The following is a 20,320-nucleotide window of genomic DNA, read 5'->3' on the forward strand; positions in this document are numbered from 1 at the left end:
GCTCAATGACAACGGTTTTATAGAACCGTTGTAATTGACCTCAAATACCGTTGTAATTGACCTAACTTCTTTGAGTCTTTGGNATGGAATTATAGAATCCTGATGGGAATGGGATATTGTGTTTATTAAATATATTATATCACATGGTAGTAAAAAAAAATAATTAACGCAACAAGAAAATTAAGTCAAGGTTTTCTCTCACCTTCTCTTTCTCCTCTACGATACTCGATCACTACCTTGTCCAAGGCTCATAATCGAGCATCACCACGAAACCACCGCGACACCACCGCTGCCTCGCCGGAATTTTGAATCTCCGATGTTTGATCGATTTACTCTCAACGCAAAATTTCGTGTGCATTTCTAGTGCAAATCACACAAGAAACAAATTTTCTGATCATGGACCTGATTAGAATGTTTAAGAAAGTTCGTAGAGATTTACAAGAAGGACTAACTCTACTAATCATTGATTGGTTTGGTGTCTAGCGTTCTTAAACGCAAATGTAAATCTAATCTAAACATCTTATTAATGGTTTAAATCATATGACGCTCAAGAATGTTTTGAACGTAAAAAAAAAACTAAACTTTTGATGCGTCTTAGGTGCGAGAAGAAGATACTCCAACACCCAAGTGGTAGCTTAGATGATAGGGTATGGTGAGCTCCTACCAAAAGGTCGTGGGTTCAATCTCTCCCTATCTCTGTTGTTCCAGCTTTGAGCCTGTCACACGGAGCTTGCTCAATATGAGTTACCTGGTTAGCGTGGTTTGTAAGCTACTGTGTTGATCCTCTGGATTTATTCAAAGCGCACCAAAGATAGTGGCTGCTAGTTCCCAAGGTTAAAAAAAATGATTTTGATGCCACCACAAGTTTCTTTACGTTTGGCTTCGTATGATAAAAGTCGGGAAATTACCGTTTGGTCATATATATTCGTTTCTTTGCGATTTTGTTTATCTATATTGTCCAATTTCAGTCTTAGTTCTCGATTTTTTCATTTTTTAGTAATTGTATTCATTTTTCATCAGAAATACTAATGTGGTACTATACACATCAGCGTTAAGTCAAAGCCACGTCATCGCATTGATGTTATATCTTCATCACTCGTTAAAGAAAATTTAAAATTTTAAAAAAAAAACAAATATCAAATTTGACAATGTAAAAAAATATATAATTAATATTGCAATTTTCTCGATAAAGAAGCGAATAATGACAAAATGGAAAGGTTCATGGATTCAACTCGCCAAGACATACATTAATATAAAATAGTCTCATAAATAAATGTATTATACACTAATCTCCACCTGAAAGTTCAATAGGTGTCTCACATTCCATCTTTTGATACAAAATATATAGTATAAAATTAAAACAGCATGACCAAAATTTCCCCTTTTTAGGTAAAAATCAACTCCAATCTATTTATTTATCTAAGCGTCACAAATTAAGAACGTGGCTCATTCTCCCATACCAACTAAAGAAAAATTCAACACATATCTTAATAGCTGCTTCTCGATAATTTAGGAAGCTGGTTACACAACTGACCGAGAACCTGAAACAACCGCCCGAATCGAATCGAACAGAACAGAACAGAACAGAACAGAACATTTATAAAGACGAAGAAAACACAAGACCCTTCCTTGATTGTTGAAACAAAAGTGATGAATGTTATTCGTCCCAGTTAAAATTCTAAAAAACGTGAAGCGTGACGAAGTGTCACGATCAGCGTCAAGTTTCTCAAGCTTAAACAAATTTAGAACGAGATTAAGCGTAAAAATACATTTTAAATTTTTTTTTGCTTAAAAATAATATTTGTTTTTAAAATAAATCTTAAGAGTTAAAATTATTTTAAAAAGTAAAAAAATTATTTTAAAATTCTATCATAAAAAATTATGTTTTTTTTCTTTATTTTCAAGTTTTTTCATATTTTTACACGATTAACACAGTCAACCTTTTAATAGACTAATTTTTCGGCTTTTCTCCAAAACGAAATATTTTGCATATAAGATGCTTTTTTTCATTCTTTTTAAGAGCTCTAGTCCCGTTTAATTAGATGCCAAAAAATTGTGTGAGACGATCTCACGAGTCGTATTTGTAATACGGATATCTTATTTGAGTCATCCATGAAAAAGTATTACTTTTTATGTTAAGAGTATTATTTTTATTGTGAATATCGATATGGTTGACCGGTCTACCTTCGCAGCAACAAATATAAACGCTGTCAAAAAATATCCAAAATATTTCGAATAACGAACTATTTTACAACTAGACAACATCGTACCAAAAAGAAGGGAAATCAAGGATCCTTCCCCATCCGACGATTCCAAATAATTACTATTATTAATTGATGGTATGAACAATTTTCACGCAGACACATGGATTGTCCCCTTTCGGTTTCTTATTTTTATATATTCAAATTCCTAATCATCACGCGCTTATGTGTCGCGTGACGTCGGCCACATGGAGACCATCTATAGCCCAGGCGAAAACTAGCCGTAAGGAGGGACACGTGGCGCTTTACAGCATGTACCCGCCCAAGCGTGCTTTTCAGATCATCATCGCGAAGAATATCGATCATTTAGTGACGATTTACTGTAATTCTTTAATCGTCCTTTCTTGTTTCAATCATTATCAGTCATTTGGAGTAGATTCTTGACAAGATCTGTCACAAAATCGAAACTTTACCCTTCAACTCTCACAGTCATTCAATTCTGCAAATAAAATACCGCGAGAAAATCGCGACTATTTATCAACTTTCCTGGACTTCACATATTTCTCACGACGGGGTGTGCATGTTCTGTTCATTGTCTATATATACGCATACATCGGTCCTGCCCCTTTTTGTTGTTGTTGTTCATACCTGAGTTTGACTACATGCATTGAAGGTAGAGACGGGGGTGCATGGGGGTTTCAGACTAAACTCTATGAAAGGGTATGTGTGCGAGAGTGTTTTTGGGTTTTGATTTGATTCAACTGTGAAGACTTTTTTCAATTCAGTGTCATTCAATCGGGGACCTTTCGGCTTAATCTTCTCGATCATTTTGTTCTTCGTTTTCGGTCTTGGGAGTTCATACGATTTGATTAGGACTCGAAGGCCGAGAATTAATTTCGCGTCGGTATGTTTTCCCTTGGTACTTTTCTGCTTCTTATGTACAATTTATAGCGACTTTTTGTTTTCTTGGGGATGCTTTAAATGGGCTTGGTGCTGTGACTCTTTGATGACAGTTTGTCACTTTCTGTGAGAAGTAAGACACAAAATATCGGTTGTTCTTGGAGTAGGTATAGAAATTTGTTGCTTGATCCTTTTTTATTAATTTCTTGTGGTGGGATTTTTTCTGGTTTAGCTTAGTTCTCATAAGTCATCAGAGCAGAATTACTATTACATATATGGCACATGATGAAGTTATTCACTTATTTGTGCTTATTCAATAAATTTTGCTGTCCGAATCGATGCTCATAATAGCGACGATTGAGAATTTGGTCACAGAGGTGGTTGTTTGAGAAACTTTGCAAATAAAATGAACTGAGATTTTTACTAAAGCTATGGTTTTTAATTGGTCGGGATGCTTAATTTCACTTTTCATTGTTGTCCTTGAATCAGCTAATTTGCAGATGCATTGAATTGTAATTCTTAAATTTTTTCATATTTGCGGGTTGTTTACGTTGTATGAGATTATTACTATGGATACTTTACTTAAATTTCACTTTACATGCCATAGAAATCTTGCTTAGTATATATAGCGTATATTTTATCGATATATATTCTATTTATAGCAGGCAGTTGGCTTAATACTAGAGGGAGGGATGGCTACATTAGGGGACATAGGAGTTGCAGCAGGCATAAATATACTTTCTGCTTTGGTTTTCCTTGTAGCATTTGCCATCCTTCGGCTGCAGCCGTTTAATGACAGAGTATATTTTCCAAAATGGTACCTCAATGGTTTGAGAAGCAGTCCCGTGCAGTCAGGCGCTTATGTGAGCAAATTTGTTAATTTGGACTGGCGATCGTATGTTAGGTTTTTGAATTGGGTACCAAATACTCTGAGAATGCCAGAGCCAGAGCTCATTGATCATGCTGGGCTGGATTCAGCCGTCTATTTACGAATTTACTTGCTGGGGTAGGCATGATAATGCGATATTCTTTACCTCGTACTAATGTATACTTAGCTCTGGGTCATATCTTCCATAGACAAGTAAACTTGGAATAATATTCTTTCATTGTCTGGAGCACATAAAGCTGAGTTGGTTAATCATGAATCAAGAAGTTATCTGGTTGATTCCTCTTAAGAATCATCCTGTTGATGGTTTTCAACTCCTTGTTAAGTGGTCTTGATAGGTTATATGCATTTGGACACAGTTGGAATTCATTGCTGGGTGTTTAAAAATAAAAAAATAGCTACACAATATAGGATGCATGTGGTTCGGCAATTAATGCTTGAATACACATGACATCTCAATAAAGGGGTTTAACCCATATTAATCTATATGTTACTTGTTAAAGGGATACATTTACTTCGACAAAGTTGGTATTCATCCACTCCTTCGATTTTGTTTAATTTTAAAAAGTAGTAAGATAGCAACTGGAGTTAGTAATATAATTTGGATTCGTGTGGATCAGCTACAAAACTATATAAAAAACTTGTCATAATTTTGATGATATAAAATATGATTCAAGCCTTTCATCTCTAATCTTAACAGACTTTCTTCCATCAAATTACTGAACATCGAACTATCTGACAATTTGTATAATTCTGCATTTTTTTTACTGAAATAAACTTTCTACATATGTTTTTTTCTCACTACATTGCATCGGTCTATGTCTATATCCATGATGTTGGATAAAAAAAACTAAGGAATAGCATTCTAAATTGTCGTTCTTGATTGCATACTGATTTTGTGCTGATTTTCATGCAGACTAAAAATTTTTGTTCCCTTAGCATTGTTAGCTTGGGCTATCCTTGTGCCAGTAAACTGGACGAACAACGCCTTGGCTATATCTGAAGTTATGGAAAAGCTAGAGTATAGTGATATCGACAAGCTTTCTATTTCAAACATTCCATATGGATCAAAAAGGTTAAGAGCTTTTACCTCTTTCATGCATTTTTCTAATGATTTGCAATATCATCTATGTTGATTACTTCATAATTTCTTGGTGTTTTGTGTAATCCTGAATATTTGATTACATTTCTATACTAGGGTTATAACTCTCGTTTCCTGGGGCTAAAACTAATACATTATTTAGTATACAAAGATGGCATTTTTTACTGTACAGATGTGTTTGTGATGTATGATTTATTGATTTATACTTCATGTTACTTTAATAGGTTTTGGACTCATATTGTGATGGCATATGCCTTTACTTTTTGGACATGCTACGCTCTAAAAAAGGAGTATGCGGCCGTTGCAACAATGCGCTTGCACTTTCTTGCTTCTGAAAGCCGTCGTCCTGATCAATTCACGGTATGAGGCAATATCCTGATAAAAAGTAGTTTGTTGGGGGTTTTTTTTTTTTTTTTTTTTTTTTTTTTTGGCAATTAGAAAATAGGTCTTCTTTAACCGCACAAATTAATAATGTCTAGTATCTTCTGAAATCCTTCTGATTCTCTCCAAGAAAATAAGGTCAGTGAAAACTCATACTCTTGGCTGTCTGAATGTACTAGAAATTCCCTTTTATTTTCTGGAAATATGCTATATATTCCTTACAAGAAATCCTTTTAACTTCTCTGGCTAGTTCAACATTTTGATTGGTGATTGTGTGATCTGATGTATGTGCTTCTCTATATTTCTTGGGGACAACTTGCGTTTAGGATACCAGGTTGTGCTACTTTCTGTCTCCATTGATAACTTCAATTGGTTATATACCTAATTATTCACTTAAGATTCATATCTATGGTGGCTGCTGATGTCTTAAATTTGGTATCACGGGCCAACTATGTTTTCCTCTTTCAGTGCTGAAGCTTAATTTTTCACAGGTTCTGGTTAGAAATGTGCCTCCTGACCTTGATGAATCAGTGTCGGAATCTGTGGAGCATTTTTTCTTGGTGAACCATCCAAATCATTATCTGACTCATCAGGTTCTCGTCTTCTTAAAAATTGCCAACTGTGTCTATGTTGCAGCCAGTATGATTTGGTTTCTATTACTTTAGAAAAATAATTTCATTCCGAAACCTTGTTGTTTCCAATTTTCTTGGACCAATCCAGTTTCATGTTATTTCAAGACAATTCCGATATTTTAGAAAAGAAAAAGGGAAATATATCTATTTCACTCTGTGTAATTGCTCTATGATAACATTGCAGCATATGGGAATATCTGAAGATTCTTTATTTTATTTTATTTTATTTTATATTTACTAGTGACGAGGAAACATCCATAAGCAAAAGCTTATGCATTTATGTGAATGAAGATGAAGATGTGATTTTGAAAACCAAGAATGGTTAAACTATTAGCGGGCGAATATAGGTAAAGGGAAATGGAATCCAAGGGATTAATAGTTTTAAAGAAAGTGGCAATCTTAAACTTAGTGTGCCTCATGTAATCTCAATCGTTATCTAGCCAATTAACATGCTTTTTATATCCATCGGCCATGTTTTCTTTGATTTTTCATATCGCAGTAATGCCTCTCTCTCTCTTTTTTATCATAAAAATGTTTTTTTTATTAGCATGTAACCTCTTTATAAATTTTCTTGTCAGCCTGTGATGTTCGCTCCACTTTTTGCTTCTGTTTTGATGCTTCTTTGGACGAAGTTTTCTAATATATGCATAATGTAGACATTGTACATCAAGCTTTATTTTTTGTTGCTGTAGCATCGTTCTTAGTTTAGACAATTTGTGCAGGTTGTCATTAATGCCAATAAACTTGCTAAACTGATCAAGAAGAAAAAAAGCAAGGAAAATTGGCTCGACTATTACCAATTAAAGTGTTCAAGAAATCAATCACAACGACCAATGACAAAGGTATTGCTATGTATTTCAACTTATTTCAAGTGTTGAATCTTGTATCAATTGTCATGAACAGTCCCATGTTCCATATTAGTGCAACTTCAAGGCAATTATGGGAGGCATTGGTTTAGAAGTGTAATGAATAAATTAACTGTTTAAATTTACAGACTGGTTTCCTTGGCCTTTGGGGAGAGAAAGTGGATGCAATTGATCATCAGACATCTGAAATTCAGAGACTGTCAAAAGAAGTAAGTAGAACAACTCAAAGTTTCTTTTAGATTTAATATTCTTTTCCAATACACCTGTACTTACAGAGTCTTGCAATTAAAACAAATGGCTATCCACCAATCTTACTATTGTTGGATTCTGAAAACACATTTTTATTAGAAAATATATTTTGGGGTACTTTTTCTGCTGCCATGTCCGTGGTAACTACAAAATAAGAAGATCCATGCACAAACAGAAAACTATGTTCGGTCGTCTAAAAAAATTCATCTTAGTATTTTCATTATTGCTAAGTTTTTATGTGAGTTTATGCCACATATATTTGATGGATGTAATGGTTCTATAAATTTCTACTGCAGTCACAAATATCTCTTTGCCTCTTGCCGTCCCTGAAACTTAGTGATGGATTGCCATTTCTTTATTTATTATCTAAACACAGCATTCATATTTATGCAGATAGATGAAGAGCGGGTAAGGGTGAAAACTGATAGTGATTGCATTATGCCAGCAGCGTTTGTCTCCTTCAAAACTCGTTGGGGTGCTGCTGTTTGTGCGCAAACTCAGCAATCAAGAAATCCGACTATGTGGTTAACCGAGTGGGCTTCGGAGCCACGTGATATCTACTGGAATAATCTGGCAATACCCTATGTTTCACTGACTGTTAGGAGGCTTATTGCTTCTGTTGCTTTTTTCTTCCTTACATTCTTTTTCATGATCCCCATTACCATTGTGCAATCTCTTGCGAATATTGAGGGTATAGAGAAAAGGGCACCATTTCTCAAGTCGGTTATTGAACTGTGAGTATGCATTTTTAAGATAATATAGCATAAATACTATATATGATAATTGTAGTGGTCATTTGCTTTCTCTTTAATCTTTCTTGTATTTCTAAATTGTTTTTGACAATTCTTGGCACAGTGGTCTTCTCATTTTGTGTTTTTAGAAATTCTAGCATCCTGTTGGATTAAGATGGACATTTGGAAGGGCAGCACCGAATGATCTGTTTACTGGGTTTTCCTATAAATCCAAAAATTTGCTGAAAAGATTTTCCATAAGTGACGCATGGGCCTTAGTTTCATTATTTAAAAAATTACAATATTATCTTTTGTGTGATCCTTGTTGTGAGCCTCAGTTACCATAAGTTATATATTCACCGAGTGTTTACCCAGTCTATGTTATTATTTTAGATGATATTTCTTCTAGTTTCCTTTGTTTTTCTTACTAAATATTACTAGTTCTGCCAGACATTTAGTATGACGGTTATCATTAGGTATTCACCAAGTGTTTTTTTTGTTTGTGTTATTATTGTGTAGATGAATATTTCTTCTACTTCTTTGTTGGTTTTTCTTACTAAATTATTATTTGTGCCAGCCATTTTATCAAGTCTTTAATCCAAGGTTTTTTACCTGGAATTATTCTGAAGATTTTTCTCATTGTGCTGCCATCCATATTGATGATAATGTCCAAATTTGAGGGATTTCTGTCCATTTCATCGCTGGAGAGAAGATCAGCATTGAGACATTATATCTTCAACTTCGTGAATGTTTTCCTTGTGAGCGTAATAGCAGGAACTGCTTTTCAACAACTCAACAGTTTTCTTCACAAGTCCGCCAACGAGTAAATTACTTAAACATACATGCCACAATGATCTTGTGAATACTCGAAGCCTTTTACTCAATTGTGTATGTGATGTGGTTCTTCTTGCAGAATTCCTAAAACAATTGGTGTTGCAATTCCTATGAAAGCCACTTTCTTCATCACTTATATAATGATAGATGGATGGGCTGGTGTAGCGGGAGAAATCTTGAGATTGAAACCTCTGATATTCTTTCATCTAAGAAACTTTTTTTTGGTGAAGACTGAAAAGGATAGAGAGGAGGCAATGAATCCAGGGAGCATTGGCTTTAATACTGGTGAACCTCAGATACAGTTATATTTTCTTCTAGGCCTTGTTTATGCTGTTGTGACACCAGTTCTGCTTCCATTTATATTGGTTTTCTTTGTGCTGGCTTATGTCGTATTCCGGCATCAGGTAGAATTGAATCTCTCTTCTCTAATGCTTAAAACTATACTTGATTGTGGCAATAATTCAATATTGTAATGGAGCCACACCAAGGGTGTCCTAGGTTATTCACCACCAATAATGGAAGTAAATTTCATACGGGCATTCTAAGACAATAATCCCTATATCAAGTCTCTCCTCCCTAATAGATTAAGCATTTAGATCAGGTCGCGTCATGGTCATTTGTCTTGTTGTTGCAGATCATAAATGTGTACAACCAACAGTACGAAAGTGCTGCATCCTTTTGGCCAGATGTCCATGGACGCATAATATCAGCTCTGGTCTTCTCCCAGCTAATTCTAATGGGATTGCTAAGTACAAAAGGAGCTGCTCAATCCACGCCATTCTTAATTGCACTTCCTGTGTTGACCATCTCATTTCAAAGATACTGCAAAGCCCGTTATGAGCCAGCTTTTGTGTCCTACCCTTTACAGGTTCTGATCACTATGACCAATTTCATCTCCTTGAATTATAAAAAGCTTATAACTGGTTCATTGCCTTTTTTTGTGGATCGTAGGAAGCAATGATGAAAGATACTTTAGAACGGGCACGAGAACCGAACCTGAATTTAAAAGCCTATCTGCAATATGCTTATGTCCACCCAGTTTTTAAAAATGACGAGGGTGATGAAGATTATGATGATGTATATGATGTGAAGTTAGATGAAAGTGTTCTAGTGCCTACGAAACGCCAGTCTCGAAAAAATACACCAGCGCCGAGCAAAACAAGCAGCACTTCCTCGTTGGATTGTCCCTGATAACACGTACATACTATCTTATGTTTGTACATGCGGTGGCTGAGAAAGTGATTCTGTGAATTAAAAGAGGAAGTGGGAGAAAACGTAATTTTTGTATAGGATACTAGCTATGCTAAGAATTGCTTGTGGTTTTTCCAACATTTGACTCAGAACGGTCATTTTAGAAGATTATGTATATCGATGGCTTCTTTAGGCATGGTGGATAAGAACTCAAAGACTTAAACTCCCCATGGTGTGGTCTTACATTTTTCTTGATTTAGAAATGTTTCTGGTACGCCTCTGATTGGAACTTCACATTTGCATCTTTCACTTCAAATTGCCATATTTAGGCGGTCTTTAGGATGATATCATTCGAAGACATTGACAATAATAACAATTATCCATCAAACATGGCACAAAATCGTCAAGAGCAGAACATATTTCAAATCAATATTCCTTGGTTTTCCCATCCAATAAAAAAGGTATAGTTATAAGTTAACTTGTACAATTCTATCCTTTTAAAGAAGGGTCACGAAAATCCATGCCTGCTTCGAAGCATTATAAGCCGACAAATTCGTAGCATGTACGACTTCTTGACACCCCTACCCACCCCCATACAAGGGTTGATGCCAGGATTTCGGGTCAAGATAGGTTCAGAATCAGATTTCAATTTGATTATATTGTTTAGGACATTCATCCATCAACACTGTCATCTTCATAATCAGAATCCGAGTCTTCACTGACCGGTTGCATCAAAGTATTGAGGTCAAATGAAGAAGAATATGGTTCTATCTCTTCAATGTCGAATGAGTCATAGCTCATCCTTTCTTCGAATTTCTCGTCTGAACAATTAAGAAGCCAAGAAAGAGAGCACTTGAATCCCTTACTTGCGATCATCTTATGCCTGGGCTTAATTGTTGAAGCGAGTCCATACGTGAAGTAAGCTGGGAAAGAAACCAAATCATCCAGTGGTCTATTCATAGTGGATTCAAAGAACTCAAAATTAAGTTTCATGATGTCGATATTCAAGGCCAACAACTGTGGACACCCAACAACCATCGTTTTCACTTGTTCTAAGGAGAATTTGCATTCTTTGAGGAAATTCACATGCCTCACTATTGCTTTGTCGCTTAGGCTGACAATCTGCGGCATCTTCTCTATGACTCTTCCAAAATCTTTGGGACCCAATCCAATAATCCTTTTTAGAGAACTCTGTTGGCTGAGAAGTTTTGTTTCAAGGTCAATTCCAATGATTTCGGGATATTGAGCGATCACACTGGCAAGGGACTTTTGGCTAACATTATATTCCAAAAGGAGTTTGCCGTTTGTTTTCACCCGCTCATTTAGTTCAAAACCAAGAATGTGTGGGCTTTTCTCGATTAATCTAGCGACAGCTAAGCTTGGTATTCCCATGCTTCCCAGGTATTCAACGAAAGGTTTGATAACTCGTCCTACTCGCATGCCCAATATCTCTGGATATGTAGTCAACACCCGACCAATCTCTCTCCTAGCTACTCCGATTCCAACCAAATAAGCCACAGAGGTACTCATGGTGCCCTCAAGTTTAAACCCCAGAACTTCTGGATACCTCTCCAGCACTCGGGGAATGTCATTAGGCTTAATGTCCATACCTTGCAGATACTTAACAACTGGTGCAAGGTCAACAACAACACTAGCATGGAGAACTTGTGGGTACCGACGCAGAAACTCTGTGAAAGTAGATTTTCGTACGCCCAATTTTCCAAGGTAATCTAGAACTGGAATCATGTTTTTCTTTACACTGCAGCCAAGGACAAGAGGGTAATTGTTAATGTCTTCGATCGAAAGCCCTAAATTCTGAAGGAAGTTCACACGTTCTTTCATGACCTCAGCAGAAACAGGAAGTTCTAATCCATCAAGCTCATCTGGTATAATCCCGATGCCCCTCAAAAATTCGTAAACATGGGCACGGTTAGCTATCCTCTCATTCTTCATCTGCAATAAACTACGATGTGTATAGAACGAAGCAGGATTAACTTCTTTCTCGAGTTTGTTCTCCTTGGAGGAAGATAAATGTAAGGCCTTAGATGAAAGTGCTCTACCAGCTACAGAGGCGTTTGACCTCACCAACAATACACATCTCTTGGCATAACAGCTTGAAATTGTTAGAGATGAAACATAACTCAACTGGGGTTGGTTAAATGTAACGGAGTGCACTAGCAAAAATGGGGGTTTTGCAATGCTTGTAAAGCTAATTATCTTCATGCCCTTTAACAGATTGTGCAATTAAAATTATCTGCACGCACAAAAAATAGAATAAGAATCCAAAATTTCCTAAATGTTCATGCATGGTACTTGCGCAACTTGAATTACACAGGGCTGCAATAGATGCAAAAATTACCAACAGCCTGATTATCCTTTTTCTAAAACACAGCATACATCATATCTGTTGAGCGCTCATTTTATTTTTACCAGAGCTTTCCAAGAAATCTACAGCATCACAAGCATTGTTTGTTTCATAGTTACTTATAACTCCAGAAACTACGAGGCTTCAGACCAGCAAACATGGAACTTCGAAACTCATGTTAAAGTACAAAAACAGACATACACATCATCAATAACCTTGAATTCAGACTTGTGCCATAGATTGTGATAAAGGTTAGATGAAAATACAACCCAACCACCAAGAAAGACCAAGTAATCAGTTCTTCAACCATCAGCAATTTAAATGAGGAACGGTGAAAATCCTAGTCTTAAACAGATTAAAGCATGATAACAAACAATTAAAAAGGTATTTATCCTAACAAGAAAATGTTCCCTCGCCCAAAAATAACATTTTCCAAACACCATAAGCGAATACACCGAACAAAACAATAATAATCATGACGATAAATCCACTAAAGAAACAGTAACCAAACATGCAGTTACACGCATTATATACGTTTTCAATAGAATCGAAGATTCGCGTTCTTGATTAGACAACCAAAGAAAAGCACAAGTGAAAGAAAATGTGCTAGAGGGCCATATTATCACAAAAAAAAAAATCAAATTCAATTACTCACGATCCGTAAAACCCATTTATAATTTACAGCTCGAACTTTCAAACTTCAGAAAGAGTAAGCTAAAATACGAAATCAAAATTAAAAAAGAAATATATTGGAATATCATGGCTTGGGTAGGCTGTCAAGAACACCGCATGATACACATTCGGTCCCCAAAAATTGAAGTTTGATAATGACAATGAGCACAAAAGAAGGGTTTTTATAATTTAAAAAAAAAACTCACGTTATACCAGATTCCTAATCCAAATCCACCGAGTTCGTCTTAACAAGCGAGAAACCAGAAAGTGATCTCCATTAAACGAGAGAGAAAACAAACATAGATCAAAATTAGATTAAGATTGAGTTAGCTTCAATCTTTACGGAGAGAATGCGGCGAGGATGGCCGAGACGGCAGCTCTGCCGTTGGTGGGTGATGGATGGACAGCCGCCGCAACAACAATAAGCATATATGGTTGGTGAGGGCTCCAATAAAAGGCTACGTTAAGAGAGGCAGTCAGCGGCGGTGAAGAGCGGCGCGGTAAAGAATGGAATTCCGACACGGCGTTGGCTTCTGAACTTTGTGCGCTAGCAGAAATGCTCGATGGATACTCAAGAATGAAGATAGAGGGTTTTTTAAATAAATTAAATAATACAAATAAATAATTAAATAAATAAAATTATTAAATTACCAAAAATTATCAAAATATCAGAAAATATAAAAAATACCAAAGTATCAAAAATTATCAAAATATAACAAAAATATTTAAAATTTTGTGAATTTGTAATAGGCTGTTATTTTTAAACATTTTTATTTCCTTTTTAAAAATTATTTAAAATTCTTATATTTTTTAATTATTAATTAATAAAATATTGGTATATTTTCGCATGCGTTGCGGGCTTATACAATTTTTCATAATTAATTCGATTTATATTCATATTCATCTATGAAAAATTAAAACTTGCATTAATTATTATGTGAGTTATTGCTTATTTATTTTTTAAAAAAAAGTTCTTATTACTTGTATGTTATTTGATTTACGTTGTCCAAATTCAAGGATGAAGAAAAATCATATTGAATCAATTTAATTTGAAATAAGTTGATTTGATAAGTAGAATAAAAATATAACAAAAACACTTGTGAGAAGTCACCAAGAACTATCAAAGATCAATATTTTGAAATAAATTTCCGACTGACACAATTTATAAAATAAAAAAACATCAGTTTTATGCCAAAAATAATGTAGAATGAACTTAATAAGAATCTCGATTATTTTGTTTTAAAATGTAGAATAAAATGAACCTACCAATTTATTTGCCAACATTCACGAAACTAAATTAATACTTGTTAAGAATATTATTTTCTTGGAATTGTAATCTTAAATAAATAATTCCATTAATTTAAAAGTGAGTAGGTCTTTTGTGAGACGGTCTCACGAATCTTTATCTGTGAGACGGGTCAATCCTACCGATATTCACAATAAAAAGTAATACTCTTAGCATTAAAAATAATACTTTTTCATGGATGACCAAAATAAGAGATCTGTCTCACAAAATACGACTCGTGAGACCGTCTCACACAAGTTTTTGCCATTAAAATTATACTACTTATTTCATTACTTGTAGGCAAAATATACCGTGAGCATTAACAATTGAGATAATGTTCCATCAATTAATTAATAATAAGTTGGGTTTGCAAGAAATCTTACCAAATAATTATTCGTAAAACATTAATTAAGATCATAATAAATCAGACAGGTAAGCATGGTCCAAAAACAGGCGCGCAGATGAAATTCCCAATTTTTATTCGTTTTTTCCAACTGCATTTCCCCCTTCTCTCCCATTCTTCTCCTACCAAAACAATTATGAAAGAAAAAGAACTGAATTAAACCAACAGTTACCCTTAAATTATATTCAAAAAATTCTATTTTCTTGGGGTTTTATAATAAATGTATGATCTTTTTTCCAAATCAGATTAGATTTTAGATAACCGCCTCTGTTTTCGTGTGTGTGTTTTTATTTTTTGTTTTTAATATCGATTTTGCAGTTTCATCAGGAATTCGTTCTCGCCGTTTCCCGTTTCGTATTTTGATCCCAATTTGCAGTTTGGCGCTTTTATATTTTATATACCTTTTGATTTTCTTGATATCTTCTCAAAGTTTCTGTTTCTTGAACGGGGATTTTCAATGCGATTAGATTTATTTTCTGATTGTGTGAAATAAAGGGTTTGCATTGAGGATCAAATTATCTCTTCTCCCCAACTTCCTGGACAATTCATTATTGGATTAGATTTTTGTTACTTATTCAAGACTGCCATCATTGTCTGTGTGATGAACAGAGGATTTTCCTAAACATGAAGCTTTTAGTAAGAGTAATTGAAGCAAGAAATATACCGGCAATGGCCCCAAATGGATCGAGTGATCTATACGTGAAACTACAGTTGGGAAGGCAAAAGTGCAGGACCAAAGTTTTAAAGAAGTGCTTGAACCCATCATGGTGTGAGGAATTCACGTTTAAAGTTGATGACTTGAAAGAAAAGCTTCAAATATCACTTTTAGACGAAGATAAGTACTTCAACGATGATTTTGTTGGGAAAGTCAAAGTTCTCATTTCTCATGTTTTTGAAGCCAAGGACCAGTCCCTTGGTAATTCTTGGTATACATTGCGGCCGAATAATAAGAAGGCCAAGAACAAGGACTGTGGTAAGGCGTGTAATCTCTATTTCTTTTCCTTTAGGCTGTGTTAACTCTCTTCAAGAGTGGATGCCAACTATGGAATTTATGAGTTTGTTTTTTTTTTTTTTTGGGGGCAAGGGAATTTATGAGTTCTTTTATCCAGGGAAAGTAATGTTATTGGTTTCCTGTTTTTCTTATTGTGTTGATTACATGGGCATGTCTGTGATTCTGCGTGACGTGCGTGCATGTTTTTATTGAATGAAAGAAAGGGAAGGGCCCAAGTTTCACATTGGATTGAGTATGCTTTTAGATAGCAGTTCAGATAATTTATGTCATTGGGAAGGTCCGTTCTCCTATTGTAACTCCTCTTGCATTGTAATAGGTGAAATTCTTCTCACCATATGTTTCTCTCAAAATAACACATTGCCAGACCTGCCACCTATGACTGATCCTGAAAATCCAAGAAAGTCTGCTGATATGACATCATATTTAACATCAAGATCTTCTCCTTTAAGGTCATCTTCTCCTATGAGGTCAGAAGAAGAAGTCCCTTCCAAGGAGGAAAAATCATATGCACCAACATTTGCTGGTCGAATTGCTCAAATTTTTAACAAGAGTGTGGATTCAGTGTCTGTAAGTTCTAATGACACATCTGATATATCAGATTTACCTGAAAGTTTAAATGCTGTGGGTTTGGAGGACAAGACTGAAGAGCAATCCTCATCAGTTGATTTTGAAGAAATGATGAAAACAATGGAGATGAGAGAACAAGGAGATGAAATTCCAAGTAGTTTATCGGGAGGGATAGTTTTAGACCAGTTGTATGGGATGACTCCACGAGAATTGAACTCAATGCTCTTTTCGCCGGACTCAAATCATTTGAAAGCTTTAATTGACATACAAGGATCAACTGATTCGCAAATAGGGCCCTGGAAATTTGAAAATGGTGGTGTGATTCTGAAAAGAGTGGTTTCATATACCAAGGATGCTAGTAAATTGATTAAAGCCTTGAAAACTACAGAGGAGCAAACATATTTGAAAGCAGATGGGAAAACTTTCGCTGTTTTTTCCAGTGTGAGCACCCCAGATGCACCATACGGGAAAACTTTCAGGGCAGAAATACTTTACTGTATTACTCAGGGGCCCGAGCAGCCATCTGGTGAACTGTCTTCTAAGCTTGTAGTTTCTTGGAGAATGAACTTTTTGCAGAGCACCATGATGAAAGGTATGATCGAAGGTGGAGCAAAACAAGGTATCAGGGAAAGCTTTGAACAGTATAAAAAGTTGTTATCTCAGAATGTAAATCCAGTTGATCTCAAAGGTTTTGGTTCCGAGAAAGATCAGCTGTTAGCATCTCTTCAGGTGGAACGTCCGTCGGATTGGAAATTGGCAGTTCAGTATTTTTATAATTTGACAGTCATTTCAACAATTCTCATGGGATTTTATATGCTCATACATGTATGGCTGGCCATGCCCAACACAATTCAGGGTCTTGAATTTGTTGGTTTGGACATGCCTGATTCTATTGGTGAATTGATTGTGTGTGGAGTACTTGTTCTGCAAGGGAAATGGGTGCTGGAGTTGATTTCTCGATTTATGCAGGCCCAAGTTCAAAAAGGTAAATCTAATATATTATATTTTCTCACCTAGAGAGGGACGCTATACCGGTGAGATGGATCTGGTCTTTTCATTGCTCACATCACAATTGTTGATGCATATAAGTGCATATCCATGTACATTATAAACACATGCTGCGTGATTCTAGTTTGACGCAAAAAGGATTTTATTTTGTCACATCTTGTAGATTTTATGACTTCAATTTTAGCAAAGTTGGACTGTCTGTCAAAAATAGGCGTTGAATAAATTTTTACAGGGTTAATATGGTTTATTTGGTTAATGTTGATAACAGGTACCGATCATGGAATCAAAGCACAGGGAGATGGTTGGTTGCTCACAGTTGCCTTAATCGAAGGAAGAAATTTGGCAGCGCTTGACTCAAGTGGATTCTCTGATCCTTATGTGGTGTTTACTTGCAATGGTAAAACAAGGACCAGCTCTATCAAGTTCCAGAAATCCGACAGTCTTTGGAATGGTATGATATTTGCTATATTTGTATTCTATTGTCGGTTGCCAAAATGAGTGATGATTTTCCATTATTTCATCCGAGAAATCCATTTTGGGTTAATTACTTCATTGAGATTGATGATCCCTTGCAGAAATTTTTGAATTTGATGCAATGGAAGAGCCTCCATCTGTGCTGGATGTGGAAGTTTTTGATTTTGATGGGCCTTTTGATGATGCCACATCTCTTGGATGCATTGAAATTAATTTCTTGAAATCTGATATATCGGACTTGTCTGATATCTGGGTTCCCCTTGAAGGAAAATTGGCCCAGGCATGCCAGTCAAAGTTGCATTTAAGAATTTTCTTGAACAATACCAGGGGTAGCAATGGCTTTAGAGACTATATAACTAAGATGGAAAAGGAGGTGGGAAAGAAGGTACGGGGTCTCCTTTTCATCTCGTAGATTTCTTTTATGAGTTTGCTCTCAGTTTTTTAAGTATCTGTTTTAACAGCTATTTAACATGGTCCACGGAATATTTACAGATTAAATTACGTTCTTTTCAAACAAATTCAGCATTCCAGAAGCTCTTTGGGCTTCCTCCAGAGGAATTTCTCATCAATGACTTTTCGTGCCACTTGAAACGTAAAATGCCGCTCCAGGTACTTACTTAATTTCTTGTATTATTTGTCCCCCCTCATCACCCCCCTCCTCCCTTGTGTGATTTTTTCTGCCACTTACCTTTTCAAGCCGTTCCCTTCATTCACATACTGTCGGTGACTTTCCATTCAGTTGGTTTCCTCCTACCTTACTGTATTTGCAAAAATAAGCACTTCCCGAGGCTCGAGTGATGATGTTTGGAGCCTAGTTTCTTGTTCATGTATGGGGTAAGAGTCTAGGAAACTGATTTTATTGCCCCCGTGGCAGGGCCGTCTGTTTTTGTCAGCAAGAATAATTGGGTTCCATGCTGATTTATTCGGTCACAAGACGAAGTTTTTCTTTCTCTGGGAAGATATAGAAGACATTAAAATCATTCCTCCTACTTTGTCATCAATGGGCAGTCCTGTTGTACTCGTGACACTAAGGCTTGGAAGAGGTTTTGATGCACGACATGGAGCAAGGACACATGATGCAGAAGGCAGGCTGAAGTTTCATTTTCACTCTTTTGTGTCTTTCAATGTGGCAAATAGGTTAGAAATTTGGTTCGTCCCATCTTCTCTAGAGTTCATCTTTCATGCTATTGACTATTTCGTTTCATCCTTGAAGAATTTTTGCACTGCTCTGTGCATGAGCCTTATGTGTACCCCAATTTTTGGTTTATTTGTCTTCGACATAGTAATTATCTGCTAGCCTTGTTGTTCCTCTATGTAATGATGCATAAAATCTGATCAATTAAAGTTATAATTAAGAAAGTACTTAAGTTTTGGCGATTTTGGTAAAAGGTGAAATGGGGTGTCTATTTTGCTGGTGTACCTTTTCCAATTTTGTATGGATGTTTTACAACTACATAAATTGCTTCCAAGGTTTAGATCACATGACTTAAATAAGTTTCTTTAATTGTTTCTACTCTACCGTGTTTTTTTAAAGAAAATGTCTTGCAAATGTGTATTATGCAGAACAATAATGGCTCTGTGGAGGGCAAGAGCCTTGACACCTGAGCAGAAGGTACAAATAGTTGAGGAAGAATCTGAAGCTAACAGTGTTCAGACCGCTGAAGAGGAGTCCATTGTCAAAAATCTCCCTGCTGCTTAGGAAGATGTTGAGGCCAAAAGCCTTCAAACCGAGGAGACTGGGTCCTTTCTCGGAATTGAGGATGTTAACATGTCGGTTATGTACTGTTCCATCTTGTCTGTACCTGTAAGTAATTTTCTAGCCCCAAAAGATTCTGACAAACCACTCTTCACACAAATGTATTGGCTTTTGGTCGTGGATACCTGCTTATTTCTCGTTTCCCGTTTTTGTACCATTTATCCTCTGCATGTGTCTCTTGGGTTGTTTGCTTTTGGAGTCATTTTCACGTGAATAACTTGAACACTTCTAATTTGTTGCTCTCAGACTAGTTTTTCTATGGAGTTATTCAAAGGGAGTGAGATTGATCGAAGGGTTATGGAAAGAGCTGGATGCCTAAACTATTCTCACAGCCCATGGGAATCCGAAAAACCAGACGTGTATCAGAGACAACTTTATTACAAATTTGACAAACGTATATCCCGTTACAGAGGAGAAGTGACTAGTACTCAGCAAAAGTCCCGTCTTCCGGGTAAAAATGGTTGGCTCATAGAAGAGGTCATGACCCTCCATGGAGTACCTCTTGGCGACTATTTTACGGTACGTACCCTGCCATTTGTCAGTTGTCTCACTGTAGAATAAGCTCACTCTCTTTTTCTACAATCTTTTCACTCGTAATTGATCATTAACTGCAGCTTCACTTGAGATACCAGGTTGAGGATTTGCCTTCAAGATCTGTAGGTTGTAGTGTTCAAGTATACTTTGGAATTGCATGGCTGAAAGACACCAAACATCGAAAAAGAATCACTAAGAACATTACTCTAAATCTTCAGGAGCGACTTAAAATCGTGTTCAGTGTACTAGAGAAGGAATACGTTTGAGGAAC

General features: G+C 36.0%; 3 protein-coding genes across 10 annotated transcripts; 2 read left to right on the forward strand and 1 right to left on the reverse strand.

The window, feature by feature from the left end:
- Nucleotides 1–2,686: 2,686 nt before the first annotated feature.
- LOC140976835 (calcium permeable stress-gated cation channel 1-like) lies at nt 2,687–10,267 on the forward strand. 6 transcript variants are annotated; one of them, XM_073441185.1, is made up of 13 exons: nt 2,687–2,832; nt 2,935–3,105; nt 3,767–4,107; nt 4,904–5,062; nt 5,314–5,449; nt 5,962–6,063; nt 6,825–6,944; nt 7,097–7,177; nt 7,611–7,951; nt 8,526–8,771; nt 8,862–9,186; nt 9,417–9,650; nt 9,734–10,267. In XM_073441185.1, exons 3-13 carry the CDS (start codon nt 3,794–3,796, stop codon nt 9,971–9,973), a joined length of 2,298 nt encoding a protein of 765 aa, XP_073297286.1. In that variant the 5' UTR covers nt 2,687–2,832; nt 2,935–3,105; nt 3,767–3,793; the 3' UTR covers nt 9,974–10,267. The 6 variants fall into 6 exon arrangements, with proteins under 6 accessions (XP_073297286.1, XP_073297289.1, XP_073297290.1 ...); XM_073441188.1 differs by having other exon boundaries at nt 2,697–3,120; XM_073441189.1 differs by having other exon boundaries at nt 2,697–3,120; nt 3,864–4,107.
- Nucleotides 10,268–10,390: 123 nt separating this feature from the next.
- Nucleotides 10,391–13,580, reverse strand: LOC140976836 (transcription termination factor MTERF4, chloroplastic-like). Its single transcript, XM_073441191.1, has 2 exons — nt 13,217–13,580; nt 10,391–12,227 (listed from the first exon to the last, which is right to left on the reverse strand). Exon 2 carries the CDS (start codon nt 12,194–12,196, stop codon nt 10,646–10,648), a length of 1,551 nt encoding a protein of 516 aa, XP_073297292.1. The 5' UTR covers nt 12,197–12,227; nt 13,217–13,580; the 3' UTR covers nt 10,391–10,645.
- Nucleotides 13,581–14,776: 1,196 nt separating this feature from the next.
- LOC140976838 (C2 and GRAM domain-containing protein At1g03370-like) lies at nt 14,777–20,320 on the forward strand. 3 transcript variants are annotated; one of them, XM_073441193.1, is made up of 10 exons: nt 14,777–15,671; nt 15,910–15,987; nt 16,075–17,262; nt 17,554–17,736; nt 17,861–18,144; nt 18,252–18,368; nt 18,634–18,896; nt 19,323–19,563; nt 19,762–20,034; nt 20,148–20,320. In XM_073441193.1, the coding sequence occupies exons 1-8, from the start codon at nt 15,323–15,325 to the stop codon at nt 19,456–19,458; spliced, it is 2,598 nt and encodes an 865-aa protein (XP_073297294.1). In that variant the 5' UTR covers nt 14,777–15,322; the 3' UTR covers nt 19,459–19,563; nt 19,762–20,034; nt 20,148–20,320. The 3 variants fall into 3 exon arrangements, with proteins under 3 accessions (XP_073297294.1, XP_073297293.1, XP_073297295.1); XM_073441192.1 differs by having other exon boundaries at nt 15,910–17,262; XM_073441194.1 differs by lacking the exons at nt 19,762–20,034; nt 20,148–20,320 and having other exon boundaries at nt 15,910–17,262; nt 18,634–18,908; nt 19,323–19,460.

Source organism: Primulina huaijiensis, chromosome 5, assembly GCF_012295235.1.
Source record: "Primulina huaijiensis isolate GDHJ02 chromosome 5, ASM1229523v2, whole genome shotgun sequence".
Taxonomy (NCBI): Eukaryota; Viridiplantae; Streptophyta; class Magnoliopsida; order Lamiales; family Gesneriaceae; genus Primulina; species Primulina huaijiensis.

What these genes read in the sequence shown, in the direction of transcription:
- LOC140976836 (XM_073441191.1), bottom strand. Translation starts at nt 12,196, where the DNA reads ATGAAGATAATTAGCTTTACAAGCATTGCAAAACCCCCATTTTTGCTA.
- LOC140976835 (XM_073441185.1), top strand. Translation starts at nt 3,794, where the DNA reads ATGGCTACATTAGGGGACATAGGAGTTGCAGCAGGCATAAATATACTT. An exon ending in TTACGAATTTACTTGCTGGG is followed by an intron (nt 4,108 to 4,903) that starts GTAGGCATGATA and finishes ATTTTCATGCAG; the next exon opens with ACTAAAAATTTTTGTTCCCT. An exon ending in CTCAAGTCGGTTATTGAACT is followed by an intron (nt 7,952 to 8,525) that starts GTGAGTATGCAT and finishes TATTTGTGCCAG; the next exon opens with CCATTTTATCAAGTCTTTAA.
- LOC140976838 (XM_073441192.1), top strand. Translation starts at nt 15,323, where the DNA reads ATGAAGCTTTTAGTAAGAGTAATTGAAGCAAGAAATATACCGGCAATG. An exon ending in GGCCAAGAACAAGGACTGTG is followed by an intron (nt 15,672 to 15,909) that starts GTAAGGCGTGTA and finishes ATTGAATGAAAG; the next exon opens with AAAGGGAAGGGCCCAAGTTT. An exon ending in ATCCGACAGTCTTTGGAATG is followed by an intron (nt 17,737 to 17,860) that starts GTATGATATTTG and finishes GATCCCTTGCAG; the next exon opens with AAATTTTTGAATTTGATGCA.